Source organism: Miniopterus natalensis, chromosome 12 (assembly GCF_054644295.1).
Source record: "Miniopterus natalensis isolate mMinNat1 chromosome 12, mMinNat1.hap1, whole genome shotgun sequence".
NCBI classification, from domain to species: Eukaryota; Metazoa; Chordata; class Mammalia; order Chiroptera; family Miniopteridae; genus Miniopterus; species Miniopterus natalensis.
This window is the reverse complement of record NC_142092.1, coordinates 46,005,532-46,024,251: the sequence shown is the minus strand read 5'-3', so window position 1 is coordinate 46,024,251 and position 18,720 is coordinate 46,005,532. Positions and strand designations below refer to the sequence as shown.

General features: G+C 44.1%; 1 protein-coding gene across 2 annotated transcripts in view; it reads right to left on the bottom strand.

Annotated features, from left to right (window-relative positions):
• DAPK1 (death associated protein kinase 1) overlaps positions 1–18,720 on the bottom strand; it is a 152,272-nt gene that overhangs the window by 24,838 nt on the left and 108,714 nt on the right. For both annotated transcript variants that reach the window (XM_087822739.1, XM_016222869.2), the window contains 10 exons: positions 18,066–18,155; positions 17,490–17,582; positions 16,091–16,210; positions 15,535–15,633; positions 14,676–14,774; positions 12,833–12,931; positions 11,561–11,758; positions 10,041–10,238; positions 5,095–5,193; positions 95–172 (listed from right to left, as the gene is read on the bottom strand). In XM_087822739.1, coding sequence (XP_087678865.1) covers positions 95–172; positions 5,095–5,193; positions 10,041–10,238; positions 11,561–11,758; positions 12,833–12,931; positions 14,676–14,774; positions 15,535–15,633; positions 16,091–16,210; positions 17,490–17,582; positions 18,066–18,155 — 1,173 coding nt within the window. The remainder of the gene's footprint in view (positions 1–94; positions 173–5,094; positions 5,194–10,040; positions 10,239–11,560; positions 11,759–12,832; positions 12,932–14,675; positions 14,775–15,534; positions 15,634–16,090; positions 16,211–17,489; positions 17,583–18,065; positions 18,156–18,720) is intronic.

Below are 18,720 nucleotides of genomic sequence, written 5' to 3'. Positions count from 1 at the left end.
TACAGCCTGTTAGTCCAAAGCCGCATCCTCAGAGGGGAAAAGACACATTTTCACATGAAAACAGACTTTCAGACCGATAAACTGAATTTCTCACCTTTCGGAGTCTTGCAAGGAGACCTGCTACGTGCTCGTGCTGTTCCGACCTGGCGAGATCTTCTGCCGTCTTTCCGTCCTGCGGGGGAAAGGTGGTTAGCGTCTTCCCTCCGCGACAGCTCCCCACCCCGGCTCCCTCCTCGGAGGCAGAACCGAGACCAGGAGTCAGAGGCAAAGGCGGGGAGAACAGCGCGGCCTGGCTCGTTTCCCTCTCGGCGGGTCCCTGTCTCCCCTGACTGCCCGGGAGAGGAAGAGTGGGAAGAAGTCACGCACCGGTGTTCTGAGGCCCAAGGGAGAGATGTCTCAGGCCCCCAGGCTTTAATCAAACCCGGCAGCTCCTTAGCGGGCAGATTACTCGGTGAACTGAGCCGTGTGACCCGTTCTCCAATGAGGCAGACAATACAGATTGTCACGAGGCGCCAAATTCCAGTTAGTGTCGGCTCACATCTTAAAATGCTTCCACGGGCAAGCCTCGGCACTGATATCATGCTGGTTACTAGCAACTGCTGTGCATTCAAAGAAAAGGCTTAGTTTAACTGACAATTATATCTAAAGATTTTCAGTAACAGGAGGATGTTGGCAAAAAAAGGGGCCACATCTAAACCTGACGAGCCCAGGGGAGGCCTGCATGGCGGCCTTACAAACCCAGAGACCTAAAGTAACCACATAGGATGGACTGAATTTAAACTTTCTAACTACAAGCAAGTCGCGGCAGATAGTCCTGTCCTAGGTGGGCATCTTCCCTGACAAAGATCAATCTTTAACAGAGCCTGTCTACTGCCTTTTTGCATGTATGATAACATACCTTTAGAATATCAGAGAAATGTCCCTTTTCCAGACCCCTCAGGGCACAATCACTGCACCAGAGCAAGGACCACAGAACCCTGTTATCCTGTTTATGTTAACTGTTAACTATCCTGTACCCACCAGTGTGAAAGAAGTATGCGTCTACCTGGTTTGTTTTCAGGTCCCAGAGGTTTCCCCGCTCTGCCCTCTCCCACCTCCCACCTCCCTACCACCAGTGGATTTCATGTAACCCCTTACACTTTCCTCCTTTGATTCTAATGTATAAAAAAGGTTCAGAACTGCTGTTCGCCAGGGCACTTTCTCAATCCACTGAGATTTTGCTACCCAGCAATTGTCGTCAAGTTTGGCTCAAATAAACTCATAAAAATTCTTACAGGTTTGGACATTTCTTATGTCGACAAGGAAATAAGGGTCCATGACACTGTGGTATTTGCTTTTTAATTAGAAAATTTTCATAGGGCTGCAGTTTCATACTAAATGGATTCATTTCCGTTTCTATGCCAAGTAGGATTTTCTCATTCAAGGCAGGAGAGTCTCAAGAAAGTGTCAAGTCCTGGAGTGGTAACTAGTGAAACAGGATTTAAAAGAGCTGCTGGCACTTGAGTGAGAAAGACTACAAAGAAAGGCAAGGAAGTGATTACTACAAAGTCAGAGTGCGGTTGCACTGGGGGCTGGGAGAGGGTAAGTAGCCAGTGAAAAGCCACGGGGGGCTCCTGGGGTAGCCTTGAAAGTTCTATTTCTTCTTCTTTTTTTTAAATTGATTTCAGAGGGAGAAAGGGAGAGGCAAAGAGAGACAGAAACATCTATGATGATAGTCACTGATCGGCTGCTTCCTGCACGTCTCCTGCTGGGGACCGAGCCTGCAACCCGGCGTGTGCCCTGACCGGGAATGGAACTGTGACCTCTTGGTTCATAAGTCAACGATCAATCACCGAACCAAGCCGGCCAAGCAAAAGTTCTATTTCTTGATCCGACAAAGGGGTTCATTTTAATCATCAAGCTTTACTTATTTTTTTGTTCATATGCTTTTTAAAAACTTGCTTTATAATAAAATTTTGAGGAAGAGAGCTACCAAGAAGTGACTGGGGACCCTGCTGAGAGGAACAAGGAGATGAGGACAGGCTGTGGAAGGTGGAGGAGGGGCGGAAGACAAGAAGAGAGAGGACAGGACATTTATGACTTCTTCAAGTTATCCTGGATGAGAACAGAACAGGAGAGGGAAAGTAACGCTAGAGGGCGCTGCAGGGAAGGATGTGGGGAAGGATGGGAAGAACAGTGCCTGCTCAGGCAGGGAGGAGCTGAACCTCTTGCACCCTGTTGTCCCCACACGTAGCTACTCAGTGCTTGACATGTGGTGGAGGTAAGATGTGTTCTGGGTGTAAAGCACACACCAGATTTTAAAGACTTAGTACAAACCAACAAATGTGAAACATCTCAATAATTTAAAAATACTGATTACAGAGTGAAATAACATTTTGCATATCTTGTGCTAAATAAAATATATTACTAAAATTAATTTCCTCTTTCCCTTTTTAGATGTGGCTACTAGAATATTGAGAATGACACACGTGGTATGTATTACTGTTCCACTGGAGATGTCCTCAGAAAGGAGCACAGTGTTTCGAGAATCATACCACCCCTTGCTTGAAACCCTGGTGAAGCAGCAAGTGTTAGAAACTGCAGCAAGCTACCCAGAAGATCCAGCTAGGATTATTAATGAAGGTGGCTACACCAAACAACAGATTTTCAGTGTCGATGAAACAACCTTCTATTGGAAGAAGATGCCATCTGAGATTTTCCTACCTAGAGAGAAGCCAATGCCTGGCTTCAAAACTTCAAAGGACAGGCTGACTCTCTTGTTAGGGGCTAATGCAGCTGGTGACTTTAAGTTGAAGCCAATGCTCATTTAACATTCTGAAAATGCTAAGGCCCTTAAGAATTATGATAAATCTAATCTGCCTGTGCTCTGTAAATGGAACAACAAACCTTGGATGACAGCATATCTGTTTACAACACAGTTTACTGAATATTTTAAGCACGCTGTTGAGACCTTCAGCTCAGAAAAAAAAGATTCCTTTCAAAATATTACTGCTCATTGACAATGCACCTGGTCACCCAAGAGCTCTGAAAATGTACAATGAGACTAATGTTGTTTTCAAGCCTGCTAGTACAACATACATTCTGCAGCCCATGGATCAAGGAGTAATTTTAACTTTGAAGTCTCATTATTTAAGAAATACATTTTGAAAGGTTATAGCTGCCATTCATAGTGATTCCTCTGATGGATCTGGGCAAGGTAAATTGAAAACCTTCTGGAAAGGATTCACCATTCTAGATGCCACTAGGAATATTTGTAATTCATGGGAAGAGGTTGAAATATCAACATCGACAAGAGTTTGGAAGAAGTTGATGCCAACCCTCATGGATGACTTGGAGGGGTTCAAGACTTCAGTGGAGGAAGTGACTGCAGATGTGGCAGAAATGGTAATAGAAGTAGAATTAGAAGTGGAGCCTGAAGATGTGACTGAATTGCTGCCATCTCATGGTGAGGAACTATTTCTTATGAATGGTCAGAGAAACTGGTTTCTTGAGATGGAGTCTACTCCTGGTGAAGATGCTGTGAAGATTGTTGAAATGACAACAAAGGACTTAGAATATTACATAAATTTAGTTGATAAAACAGTGGCAGGATTTGAGAGAACTGACTCCAATTTTGACAGAAGTTCTAATGTGGGTAAAATACTAACAAATGGTTATCACATGCTACAGAGAAATCATTTGTGAAAGGAAGAGTTAATCCATGCAGCAAACTTCATGGTTGTCTTATTTTAAGAAATTGTCACAGCCACCCCATCCTGCAGCACCCTGATCAGTCAGTAAACATCAACATCGACACAAGACCCTCCACCAGCAAAAAGGTTACCGACTCTCTGAAAGCTCAGATAATGGTTAGCATGTTTTAGCAATAAAGGCTTTTTAAATTCAGGTATGTACAGTGTCTTTGTAGACATAATGCCTTTTGTAGACTTAATAGACTACAGCGTAGTATAAACATAATTTTATATGCACTGGGAACCAAAAAATTTGTGACTCGCTTTATTGTGATATTTGCTTTATTGCTGTGGTCTGGAAATGAACCTGCAGTATCTCTGAGGCATGCCTGTATCCTAGACCAGAGGTCAGCAAACACCTTCTGTAAAGAGCCAGATAGTAGATATTTTGAACTTTGTGGGCCACTGGGCCTCTGTGACAACTGCTCACCTCAGCCCTTGTAGCGTAAAAGCAGCCAGACAGTACAAAAACAAGGAGCATGGCTCTGTCCCAATAAAACCTCATTGATAGAATCAGGCAGCGGCTGAATTTGGCCCATGGACCAAAGTTTGTCAGCCTCTTTATGACTCCAAGAAATGAGACCCTCCTTCCAGCCTCAGCACCCTGATTCTCTCCAGGTTAGTTGGCATATTTTAAAACTCGTATGGATCTCCTTAGAAAAACACTATGACAGCAAAGCACTAGTGAGTTTCAGGGATCTCCCACATGAGACAATGGGGAGTCTGGCTCATGCTGGGCCAGAAACAACTCAAATAATAGTACCTTACTGCAGCAAACAACAGTAACCTTATCTCATTAGCTGACGTGCTTTCCTCTTTGGTATTTCATGAAATGTGAGTTGAAGGGCTGCTTCTGCAGGGAGGCACCAGGTCTGGAATGAGGAGTGGGGAGTGAGGGGAACCGAAGGAATCACACTTAAAAATGACTTGCAGGCCTAGTAGCAAAGCCAGACGTTTAAAACAAGAGACAGCAGCTCTTGTCAACTGTTGCCCACACGCTCAGGGTCCCTTCCTCCTCCCTCCCTGAAAGCCACACGCCTCCAGTGCCCTGCACGGAGTGGGAACAGTTAGGAAAGAACACACACATCTAATAAAACAGGCAAAGGCACAGTTGCGTAACATGGGGAACAAAAAGGCCGGTGGGAAACAGCAGGCACTCCAGGCAGTGTGGGCTGGTGACAGGAGAGAACGCAGCAGCGACCAGGTGAGCCTGGGTTTGTAAGGGCACCTGCTCAGGGCCCTGCAGCGGAGGGGCTGGGGCTGAACAGCAGCCTGTCTGCTTTGGGACGCAGCTGCCAGCAATGCCGTTCCCCTCAGGCTGCAGACGCTTTCAATCGCTTTCTCCTGCTAGAAGGCCACTCACCGAGGTCAGGGCCTCCACGTTGGCGCCCGTCAGACAGAGGTAGCGGACCACGTCGAGAATCCCGTTGTTGGCTGCGAGGTGCAGAGGTGTTCGTCCATACTGGAATACACAAAAAAGACCCAAGGGAGTCCTCACGATTGTGCCTGGGGATAACATTTATGGGGTGTAGCGCACGGGACAGCACTGTGTGAGGGGCCTGGGATCCACCAGAAAGAAATAGGAGGTGTGGTCTGCCTTCTCCATAAACTTGTATCTCCTGAGGGAAGCAAGCCAAGCAGAATGTATTCAAGTACTTTTCAGTTAAAAGAGTAACTTCAAAATAAAACTTCAAAGGATGAAGGCGTGGGAGGCTTATCATAAGGTAATTAAGCCTCTTGCTGTGCTGGCATAAAAGAGGGTTGAGTCACGGCTTAAGGGCCGGCGGAAAGATCTGCACCACACTTCACACTTACACACAGCAAGGGAAGAAGGGACGGAAGGGCAGCCATGGAAAACACTCTGATGAGGTCATGCCCACCATTTTTTTTATGCCTATGGTTCCCAAACTGTGTGCCAAGGCACCTCGAGGAACTGTAGTAAATCCACAGGGCATGATAAATCTTTTAATTTTTTGATGAAACCGGCAGGCTTGGACACCAGGTGAACTACTAGCTCCAGGCAGTTCAGAGTCTCAACATTAGGTTGCACTCTCTTCCTTTCAATGACATATGTGTGCACAGTGGGCGTTTGGCGGTTACTGTGATAAGAAACAAGTATCTTGAGAAAATTAAAGTTCAATCTGAGTCCAAGGTCTAAGGAGCACACACGTCCCAACAAGCACACATGTCCCATTAGTACATAATTGTGATTATGTATGAATGAAATAAAAATATTAGTTTTCTTTCAATTTATGTGAATCATTTATTGCAACAACTACTAACTTTTTAGGATAGAAATGCTGGCTGAGCTATTTAATAAACAGAACTGTTAGGTACTTCCTTTGTTCTGGGGGAACCATGAAAAAATTACTGAGACACTACAGATGCTGGGAACCAAGAAAGTTTGGTCATCTCTGTCTTATGTTGTTTATTTGCAAATACAGGTTTTTTTGCTATGAAGTTAACATAGGTTCATTTAAAATATCCAAATAGCCCGGCTGGGCGTGGCTCAGCAGTTGAGCCTCAACCTAGGATCCAGGAGCTTGGGGTTCGATTCCCGGTCAGGGCACGTGCCTGGGTTGCGGGCTTGATCCCCAATCGGGGTCGTACAGGAGGCAGCCGATCAATGACTCTCTCATCATTGATGTTTCTATCTCTCTCCCTTTCCTTTCCTCTCTCTGAAATCAATAAAGATATATTTTTAAAAAATAAAAATAAAATAAAATATCCAAACAACGGAGACGGATAAATGGTAGAAAATAGAAGTCCTCTTTCCCTCCTCTCCCCCTCCCCCAAGCTCCCCTACTCAGAGCTGGCTCTACTTAACACTCTGGGGCATTTCTTTCCAAGCTTTTATCTATGAATCCATAAAAGGAGAGAAATAATTTGAAAAGTTGAGATGTAATCATATTCCAGATTCTATTCTGTCACCCGCTTCATTCATCTAACAATAGACTGTGAACACTTTTCCACTAACTAAATCTACTACATTCTCTCAGATACCTGAATAACAGCCACTATATGGTATGTCATAGCTCGTTAGCCAGCCTGCTGAGGATGGACACTTAAGGTGGTTCCATTCCTTGCCATTAAAAATAATGCTGCAAGGTGTGTGCATATTTATGCTTTGTCCACTGTTATCTTCTAGAGTGACTCAGAAGGCAGATAGGAAGCTTTCAAATACCTAAGTACCTATACCACATGTCAGCTACAGGGGTGTCCAGACAGTCCCCAAACACACACATATGCTTCCCTCTGTCTGCAATAGTTTCTCCTCTTCTTCATCTGTTAAAGTCCCAATCATTTTAAATGATTGCCTCTGGAAGAGCTTTTTCTAGCTTCTTTAATGTCCAGATGTCAGTGTTTCCACAGCGCCTGTGCGCCTGTCATAGCCGTGATTTCCACGTGAGAGGCTATTACATTGAGAAGCAGCCTGAGGGCAAGAATCATCCACTCTGCTACCCACCAGCTCCCTCCCAGGTGCTTGGCACAGTGCTGTCAGAGAGGGGCGCTGAGAAACACTTGATGGGCATGAAATTCTCTCATGCTCCTGATGTACATGTGTGTGTGTGCATGTGTGTGTACATGCATGTGTGTGTACATGCATGTGTGTGTACATGTGCTTGTGTACAACACACATTCTCTATCTTAGCTGATAAGAGTCAACACAAAAGGGCCGTGTGCTCTGCAAAGTCTATTTTTCCTCTTGTGTGTTCCCTAACATGGCCAAGTTCAAAAGCTACTCCCAATTTTCGTATGAGACAAGTGAAGACTGAGCAATGTCAACTACACACTGCAATGAGTGTGAAAGATGGTGACAAGTTTCTGTCACATCCTGGTGGCGGGGGTAGGATCTGAATGGCCATTTTTATCTCTGGGGGAATTGAATCTGGGTTAGGAAAAGGCACATCACAGGAAAGGAGTGACAGTCTGCCTGCAGGGCGTGGGCTATCCCTGTGCCGTGTCCAGGATTCAGCCAGTTACTAGGGTGAGTCCATGTAAAGCCAGCTGTGCTTTCTGGGGAAACAATGCCTTTCTCTTTTCTACACATCTTTTAAGCTCCTCTAGAGTCCCCACGAAAAAAGGAACAGAGGAACGAAGCTGACGTCAACCCTTCCTGAAGAAGGGAGACCCACGAAGATGCTGCGGACTGAGCCTGAGCACTGAGGGCGCCCTGGGGAGCCTGTCTGCAGGTCCGAGCATCCAGAGTTGCTTATCAGCAGCCGCTGCTGCTCCAGGCGGGCTCAGAAGAATGGTCTGAACTTTGGTGCCCATTCCAAGAGGCTGAAATTGTAAACTAATGAGTTTTCCTTTGGCTGAGCTCAACCCAACGACAAAATCATTGATTGAATGCCTTCTATGTGCCGTGGCTGGGCCGTACATAGTAAAAATACAAGTTTATGTCAGTGTATATGAACTACCATGGCCATTTACAGTATCAAAAATGTCAAGGTTTCCCAATAAATTCAATAAAAATAATAATTAAAGTGTCGAAGCTTTCCCATTAAATGAGCCAGTTGTTTTCAAACATGAAAGTCTAGGATTATGTGGCCGGGTATTTTATACAGCATATTTAACAAGCACACATTTTGCATTTGGACATGAAGCGAACACCCAGTCCCTTTAGAGTTAATGCATAACAGATGAGACGCAGTGCTTGCTCACCTCAGCCGGGCATACAAGGGCCAAGCGTAAATGTATTCAAATGAGTGCCGCGATGTTCCCTGAAGCTGCCATTTATTCATTTAAAGACTCCTAGAAGGAAAGCCAAGGTCTCGATGCTTCTTAATATTACATTTGGCTTTCCCCTTAAGCCACTTACATAAGGAACTTGGCAAGATTAGAGTGGGATAAACTAAGAAAGCAACCAGCAGCTAATGGCTAAGACCTAGGATATTGCCTTTTTATATTTCTAGAATGTGAAGATTACCAATTTCAATTTCCATTAGAATTAATCACATAATATACAACAAGAATAATTTTTTTTTTTGATAGAAGTATAATTTTCTGGCTGTTTCAGATATTAATTCTTTTACCTCAAACAAATCATAATAAAATTTTGCTGGCATCACAGCCTGCCATTTATAAAATAAAAATTTCCCACGATTAACAAAAATAATTTTACTTGGACTTTGTTTTAATATAATCTTAACAGAACAGTGTTTGCCATTCATACAGTTACAGGGTAAAAATCACAGGAATAGTCAACTGTTCTATTTTATTTGGTAATGAAAATCTGGATGGCATTTAGGGATAGGGGAAGTGCTAGCTAACTTCTAGAAGTCAATATAATGAGATTTAAAAAATCAACATAGGGCCCCGTTGGAGTGGCTCAGTGGTTGAGTGTTGATCCCTGCACCAAGAGGTCACAGTTTCAATTCCCGGTCAGGGCACATGCCTGGGTTGCGGGCTCAGTCCCCAGAGGCAGCCGATTGATCTCATTGATGTTTCTGTCTTTCCCTCTCCCTTCCTCTCTCTCTCTAAAATAAATAAAAGCATATATATTTTTTAAAAGTAATTTAAAGAAAATCAATGTAGGAACATGAAATTATTTACTTTTATTTCTTTTTTATTCACTGAATAATAGCATCCTCCAGGTCTTAAAAATTTTATTTAGCACAAAAAAAGGTGTAATAAATTTTTTACCATAAATCTCTTAATGGGAGAAAGCTAAGAACAGAAATCTGGTCCTAGGATTCTCAATCAAATCTAACTCATTAAGTATTTTCCAGAAGACTCAGAGCTCCAGAAAGATGCCCCCAATTTGTACCATGTTCTCTGACTCCTCTACAGGTGGTCGGTGTCTGTCTCTCAAAGCCCATACGTAGTAAACCAGGTTAGGCAAGAAGTACTTATTATTATTATTTTAAATATGATTTTATTGATTTCAGAGAGAGGAAGAGAGAGGGAGAGAGAGAGACAGAAACATCAATGATGAGAGAGAGTCATTGATCGGCTGCCTCCTGCACCCCCTTACTGGGGATCGAGCCTGAAACCCAAGCATGTGCCCCGACTGGGAGTCAAACCTCGATCTCCTGGTTCATGGTCAATGCTCAACCTCTGACCCATGCCAGCTGGGCAGCAGGAAGTACTTATTAATACAATCATTCTCTGTTACTCTACAAAATTATTCAAAAGTCATATGTAAGATATGACTTAAAGGAGAGAGCCCTATAAGAAAGAACAGGTCCATGGGAGGGATACTGACTGAACACTGACTGAACAATGAAGAGATGCAGAGAACTTGGATCACATCCAGAAGCAGATCAACAGACACTGGGCTTCAGGGACCTTTCCCTCCAGCCTCACCTTGTTTGAGATGTCCAAGCTGCAGCTGGCTTCACAGAGGGCCACTACAATAGGCACATTGCCATCTTTGCAGGCCACGTGGAGGGGCGTGTTGCCGTGCCTGTCTTGGAAATCGACGAAGCATCCCTGGCTGATGAGGGTCTGGGTGACCTCCATCTGACATCGTCTCACAGCGAGGTGCAGAGCGATGTGTCCATCCTGCAACAGACACCAGGGCCATGAGCACTTCCCCTGGGCACGTGGGCCTGGCCTCGCCTTTCCAGCCGCCACCGGGCGAGGTTTAATTGGCAGTAGGATCCCTACTGCAAAGCCTGAAGGAGCATTAGAAACCAGGAGCTTTCCTCCCGGGGGTGGGGGAGAGGCTCCGGACAGTCCCCTTAATAATGAGACTCTGCAGCCACCAGCGTGGTTAATCTAGGCTTGGCCAGCGCAGTAGGGTGGAAAGACCGGACACTTCTTTTTGTCTCTGAATGTACAAGACTTAAGTAATTGTTGGTATTCCAGTGGCCAGTTTTATCAAGGAGTTGAAAAATACTTTAAAAAACATTCACTCAGCAATCTTTACACCAGGAGAAGCTGAGGAAGCGATATGAAGAGATTTGCTCGAGGGTTGTCATAGATAAGAAAAGCGAAGAAAACATGCTTAACCCTAAGTCCCATAAACGACCAGCCTGAGGACTCCTTCTACCTGTTACAGAAGCCCCGGTGAGCAGATGTGCTGTTTCAGGGGCTGGCAGAGGGTCTGGAAACATTTCTATCCCTTATCTGTTCTAGGGTTTCTTAATCTCAGCATATTGACATTTTGGTACTGTCCTGGAGGTATAGGATATAAGGGTACCATGGGTCTCTATCTACTAGATGCCAGTAGTAACACCCACAACAACCAATAAATGTCTCCGGCCATTACCAAAGGTCCCCAGGAGGCAAGCAAGGTTGCCCCTAGTTGAGAACCACTTCTCTATACCAAGAAAATACTCCACAAATGGTGGTTATTAAATTAACTGCAGCATCCAAATCTAACTATATATGGCAAGATCACAGTCTCATTTTAAGTATAAGTTCATAAGAAAAACAAATTATGTTGAATTTGCTTAATTAGATAAAGAACACCTGGTTTAGAATTGCAATTCAGGCAAATAAGAGTGGTTTATTGTCTTTATACAAAATAGCAGGTGATGGAAATGAATAAACCACCTATTTCTTTATTTATCTACAAACTAATAGTGCGTGCCAATTTTAGTCCTAAATGAAGACTGTCTTGGGCTCAGTGGTCATCACTGTACGTGCTTCCAGCTAAAAATGTAAAAATAAGAGACCCGAGTCATCTGACCAATTCATACAAATGAATATTAATTATTAAACAAAATCTAGAGAAGTTCACGGAATCTTTGGAACAGAGAAGAGAAAAGGTAATTACAATTTGCTGCATTCAAGTTTATTTTAGGTAAACAAATTGAGGAAGTCTTGTGGTCCCTCCAGATCACTTCTCAGTGAGTGTGACGCATTCACCCGCAAAGTACCTTGTCAGATGCATTAAGGTCGGCGCCGTGTTCAGCCAGACACTCTACAATGTCGTGGTAGCCCCTGGCGGAGGCTGTCAGGAGGGGTGTCTCTCCTTCTCGGTTCTTAATGTTCACGTTGCAGCCGGCTTCGCATAGGGCTTTGGCCACAGAGTAGTAGCCATGCCAGGCAGCACAGTGCAGAGGGGTTTCTTCCTCCTGGCCAAGGAGACAAGTGCATAGAGGAGGGGCTGCAATAGCGCGAGAGGAACTGCAGGCACGGTGAGAGCCCCGCTGAATTCGGCAGCAAAGTCAAGGCAGCAGGGAGAATGAACTAATGGCTACTGGAGTGAAACACGCATCTGCTATAACAGACACGGGCCTCTGCATTAGCGTCCTTTCCTCAACGCTTCTGTGCTGGATGAATTCGGCGTTCTCAGCATATGAGTAATAACTGACTTCGGGAACCCACTGGAACCCACAGCTCAGCTCTTCTGAACAATAGAGCCCCAGTGCAGGTGGAATTTTAGCATCTTTTCTACAAAAGTGCCTTCGTTTACTTCATCTGAGATTACTGAGAGTAGGAGAGCACCTCTTCAAAAAGAATTCTCCTAACAATCTTGATGCCTCGTTTCTGTCATGCATATAACATAAACATGAGTCACATAAATGCATTATTGCTGAGGCAAATAAAAGTGACTGAGATAGGCATACTGTAATAGTCAAGGAAAAGGCTGGCTGTGAGGTCCATAGGGTTATAGGGCTTATATATCCCCGGTCAACATCATTAGACACATGTCTGTCTACGAGAGGCCATTATACAGGGTGACTTCCAAAGATGTATACACACTTTACAGCTGATAGCTCAACTGATGCTTCTTTCTTTTCAGACTGAACACGCTGGAATTCATAATGATTCAAAGTGTGTATACATTTTTTGGGACACCCTGTCATGTAGTGGTTACTGACAGGGACTGTGGAACCAGACTGTGTGGTTTCGAACCCCAAACCCCAGCTCCCCCACTTATGAGCTGTGTGAGCTTGGGCAAGACACTGAACCTCTCCCTGCCTCAGTTTCCTGTTCTGTAAAATGAGAATGACAGTGAGTAACCCACGTCATAGGGCTGGCCAGAGGATTAAATAAATGAATGTTAGATAGTGCTTCTGTTGGAAGCCCTGCCCTCTGGATCGAAGCGGAAAGTTGGATAAAACTCCGAGGACTGGGCCATGTCACTGTCTGCCTGTACATCCATGCAGAGAGCAGAAGGAAAGGCATCAGTTATCATGACCCACCTTGTCCTGGAAATTCGGATTGGAGCCGAAGTTGCAGAGTAACTGAACCACATCGGCGTGGCCATAGCGAGCTGCCACGTGAAGGGCTGTCTCTCCAGACTGCAAAAGAAACAAAGATTCAGAGCGCCCTGGGGAGAAGGCTATGGGGACTAGAACACACAGGGCTGGGGGCCCGTACACACAAGCCTGGCTCCACAACCTCCCCTCTGGGGGTGTCCACACCCCTCCATCCAGATGCCCCTTTGGTGACTGGGCCAGGAACCCTGGGTGGAGTGTCCAACATGCAGCTAGTGTTAAACCCACACACCGGGCTCATCCTGTTTGTCATAAAAGCCTCAGGTGAGACTGCCTTCCCTTGTCTGGGGTGGCTGTTCTCAAACTTCTTTATCTACTGATGCTTCTAGCTATGTGATTTCTTTAAACACAAGACTTTTTTTTAATATTAGGTTCATCGCAGCAGGTATTTAAATGTATAGTTTTATTTACTAACATGTTTCTGATTTCATTGTCCATGTTTAGGATCTTATTTCTTATATTCTCAGAGACTTTAAAACATCACTATTCAGCTCGTACAATAACTTTCAGTGAATTAGTAATAGAAGCAACTTCCTTAAGGCATTTTATTTATAGCTGACAAAAATCATTAGAATAAACTGATTAAAACAAAGCAAAACATGCCCTGGCTGGTGTGGCTCAGCTGGTTGGAGCATTATCCCATGAGCCAAAAGGCCGCTGGTTTGACTCCGAGTCAGGGCACATACCCAGGCTGTGGGTTCAATCCCTGGTTAGATGTGGACAGGAGGCAACCAACTGATGTTTCTCTCTCACATCAATGTTTCTCTCTCTCAAATCAATAAAAAACATATCCTTGGGTGAAGATTAAAATAACAAAAACACACAAAGAGAAACAAGATACTGCCAGCTCAGCAGTTGAGCGTTGACCTAGGATGCAGGAGATCGCGATTCGATTCCCGGTCAGGGCACATGCCCGGGTTGCAGGCCCGATCCCCTGTCGGGGGCGTGCAGGAGGCAGCCGATCAGTGACAAACAACTCTCTCATTGATGTTTCTATCTCTCTCTCTCTCCCTCTCCCTGAAATCAATAAAGATATATTAAAAAAAGAAAAAGAAAAACAAAATATCTTATTGCCACCTGACAGAAAACTGCCATAATAAATATACGTGTCTTTGATGCGACTGTCATCCTTAGATTGGTGCAGGGCACAGTCCACACGACTGTATGTAGCAGCTCTGACGGAATGTGCCACATTATTCTGCAAGTGTTAGAAACAGAGATCGATGGGTTGCACAACAGAATGGGCGAGAAGGTAGGAATCCTAGGTGTAGGGGAATGGAACATGAATATGTAAAAGCAAGGTATCTTGCCAAGTTAATAATTTTTATAACATCTTTGCCCCCCAAAACCTTACTTTACATGCATTGTCTCATGAATCCTTCTAGTGCCAGTGACATTGGCATTGTCAGCCACTTCAAAGATGAAGGGTAAGGCAAAGAGGCACGCACACGGCGAGTCAATGGGAGGATCAGGACTCGGGTCTCTTTCTGGTTGTCCTACTAGAACTGTGAGTTTTCATGTTACTCATGCAAGGTAATTTCCTGCTTGCATATTTGGCAACTATCTGACAAATTTCAGCTAAAAGTAGATTTTAATATTAGACTGGTCCACCAGCAGAAGCAAATTTCTAGATTAAATTCTCTGTAGGAAGATTTTGGTTCTAAATCCTTGCTCTTTGGGTCCTGATGTGTGTGGCAGTCCAATGTTCAAATGCAGCCTTTTATTACTTCCCCCTGTCGCTAAGAAGAGAAGAAAGACGTGGCCTTACCTTGTCTTTAACATCCAAAGGGCATTTGTTCTCATGGAGAAATTTCAAGGTATCCACGTGGCCATGCCGAGAGGCCCAGTAAATGGCATTGGATCCGCCCTGTGCAAAAACCAACGTGGAGTCACATTTCCAGAGGGCTGATGGATCTGAATACATGTCACTCAGACACACTCTATTTCCCTTCCTATGTGATGGCACACTCCAAAGCAGCACCTTCCATGAGGAATGACACCCCCATTTCATTTTCATTTTTGTACAGGGACCCAGGTTTTGTAAGATGTTAACATTCCAGGGAGCTGGGGAAAGGGGATAAGGGAGCTTTGTGTATTATCTTTGCAGATCTTTTTGGTAAATCTCAAATTATTTCAAAAGAAAAAGTTGTTTTTCTTTTCTTAAAACCTTCATTTGAACCCGTGGCTAGAATTCCCTATATTGTCAAGGGCCACATCTAGTCTTCTTACAGCTCTGTTGAAAGTCTATGGAAGCTGATGACACATCCATTGCAATGACTATTAGCTGTTAATCAACAAGCAGGCAGATACATTTCTGGTGAGGTTAATTAGACAGTGAAAACTTTCCCAAATGTGACATCTTATAATAACACTGCTGAGTAAATGTGATCAATGAGGAGAAAAATCTGGGGTAGTGCAGGCAGATAGGCTGAGATCCAAAAACAGAGCCCAGAGAAAGAGCCTTCTTTATAACATGTTAGATTGGACCAGCCTATTTAAGCAGTTCATCTTCTTTTATAGAGAACTGAAATAGAGCATACATATTACATTCTCTGTTACCTCTAGGATTAGACACATTTGGGAATACTTAAAAAATTAATTTATTTGCAATAAAACAGAATTATAACCTTATCCTGGACATCGATTCTTGAGCCTCTTTTAATGAGCAACTGAAGCATTTGAATATTTCCACAGCCAGCAGCAATAAGTAACGGAGGTGTCCCATGCTGGAATAGGCAAGGAAAAAAAATACTATTTTTCAGGTTTGGTAGGAAAGAAAAAGCCCAAATTATCATTGCTGCCCCACACACCTCCCTATGTCTCAATAGGCACATATCGACTGCTACATAACAGCAATGAAAGACAGCCAGAACACAGCACCGTTGCTCTTTTCGATTCACAATCAAAGGTGACATTTTCATTTGCAGGATGAGCAGATTTAAAACTTCATGGTTAGAGGTGTAATTGGTGTATGTGGAATGGCCTTGCATGAAGAAAGGCCCTGAATACAAAAAGACTTTATCTCTAAGTCCCTTCGCCCTCTAAATCAAAGAGTTTTTCCACAGTGTGGAGTTTGCAGCTAGAAGGGAGAATGAAGACAGATGGGGTCTCTCCACCTTGGACTTGGAAGTGCACAGTCACCGAGACCACCCCTCTACTATTCCTGATAGAACAATATCAGACCTTGTTGGGTTGGTTAACATCATAGTTGGACAATGAGCCCAGGAGGTGCTGCAGGCCTGGGACATTGTCGTCATTGATGGCATGGATGATGGCTTTCATCACAAAGGAGTCTTCCTCATCCTTGAGAGAGATGGCAAAGAGATTGTTATAACACGATTTCATGGCTAGCAGGGTACTGAGATGAATGAGAACCTGATCTGGGAAGAAATCTTCCCACCTGGAGTTACTGAACAACCCTGGTCCCTCTTCTATCTTAAACTTTTCCTGCAATAAATATAATTTCTCCCAACTGATTATTTAGGATGACTTTAATGTATAATATTTAATCATTCTCATCATATTACTAGATTAACAGTGTTTATCTTGTCTTCGGTCCCACTGCCACCCTCACACAATTCCCCAAACCAGTGTCTTCTTTTTTCTCCCTTCTTCTAACTTGCTTCTCTCCCATTTCTTTTTTCTTTTTAACAGTTCTTATCTTTTTTTACTCTACAAGGCTAGAGCTCAAGCCTCAGGGAAACACTAACTTCAGGGGGAGGGGACAGGGTGGAGAGGATTAAAGAGCTGGTGTCTGCTGATGTGTGATCCTGCCCTTGGAATCCCCGGATTCCACTCAGGAAACACTGACTATTCAGTTACAGGAGCGGCCTGGTTCCCACAGAATCACCCTTTCTGCCTTTTCTGGAGTCCCCTTTGCCTCCAGGGTTAACAAAGCCCCGTTGTCTGACTGTCAGAGGAAAGTCTTATTGAATTCAAATATGTCTAGTCATATCTGAAGAGTTAATCTGTGATCAGGTTTCAGCCTGGATTAAGGGGAAAAAATTATGGAGTTGTTCTCAAGGACTTTGGACAGTTAATATAATGTCAACAGAGCAAGTGGATTTAGCCTTCTGGTCTACCACAAATGGCACCAGCAAGCCCTATTGCGTTTTCCCTGATTTTCTGGCGTGCGTGCATGCGTGCGTGCATGTGTGTTCAGGGGGAGGACTGTCTTCCCCTTTTGTACTATTATAATCCAAAAGTCTCCCAGGTCAGTGGCAAAAGAAGGCTCTCATTTTGATAAATACAAATTAAAATGAGCTCTTCTCTCTTCTACTGACCAGCCTTTCTTATTATCAAATTGTGTGTGTGTAAGGAGGTGGGTGGTAGTGTTAGAGTTAGTGGGGCGGGAGTAAGTATAGTGCCAATCGAAACACAAAGGAAAAAGGGGAAAAAAGACGAAAGAAGCAAGAGTACATGGCATCAGCCACCCCAACTCCCTACCCTGAGAGGAGGAAGGGTACACCTGACATTTATATGACTTCAGGTTTTCTGAGTTGTCAAACAAATCAAACAACCTAGACATTCGAAGTACACAGTGCTAAGAAAGACTCTCACCAAGGCAAACAAGTTTGCTTACCAGAGTATCATCGCTTCTAGCAACACTCATGTTACTTCTGGACAAGAACGACCTGGATAATCTTTGGCACAGTGATATCAAGCGAACGGATTGCTTTAAATAAAAAAAAAAAGGAGGGTAAATAAAGGCAGGGGGAGAGGAGGAAAGAGCTTATGAAACAACACTCAAATCAGTGCAAGCGACAGCCTCTGAGATGGCATTCACTGTTGACAGCAGGCAACCCCATGAGGAGGGTGAACTGTATTTGCTTCAAGAGTAATTCTACAGGCTTTATACAAGACAACAAGACAGAGAAAGTACTCTTCTGTCCTTCTGTATTAGACTACAGAACTGGATGCCCTTCATCCCCTTTACTCTCAATATGCTGTTCATTATTTTTTGAGGAATTAGCTCTTACGCTAGCAAAACCCTAGCACATCCCCCCTCAGAGAAGCGTGGCACGCAAGGGTCTTGCCCTGCGTCCTTGGTCCCAGGCAAGCTGGTGATGGTAGACAATGCGACTATCAAAACTCATACAATTGTTGGAAATGAACAAGAAACAGAATTAGTAAGTCCCTCCATATCAAATAATCTTACTTTCCACTTTTTCCGGGCTGCGAACTTCTTGAATTTCTCCATGTTTACTGCTGATGCTTTTCTACTAAGTGCTTGTTGGGTATCTTTAGGCTAAAACGAAAGTCCAAGAAAAAAAATTAGAGCTCTCAAAGGACAGAAAGGTGCTACAACTTTTTGAAACCTCTCATTATGTGGGATGCTTGCTTACACATTCACCTTGCTAGAATAAAAAAACAAGCTGAGATAACATGCAAGACCCAGAACCTCGTCTGCAGAGGCTAACTCTGGAGGCAAAGGGCTTGACATGATCTGTAAAGACTGGGTCTTGGAGAAAAGTTGAACAGTTGAGCTTGGGCCAAGCTGAATTATAACTTTCCATAAGAGAGTTTGAGGATGGCAAGATGCATGGTGAGGCCGTGTTATGAGGCATTTGAACCTGAACATCATCAAGTAATTTAGAGCTGGGAGGGACTCAGAGGTCAGCGAATTCAGCCTGACAGCATTAGAATGCCTTCTACTGCGTCTTTTTCAGGAAGCCACGTAGCTCTACCTCTGAGAGAAAGAGACACCACTGCCTTCTAGGGGAGCCCAGGCGACTGCCGGGACCTAGTACAGGCAGAGCTCTCCAGCTGCCCCAAACCTACTTCTGTAATGCAAGTCACTGCATCACAATCTG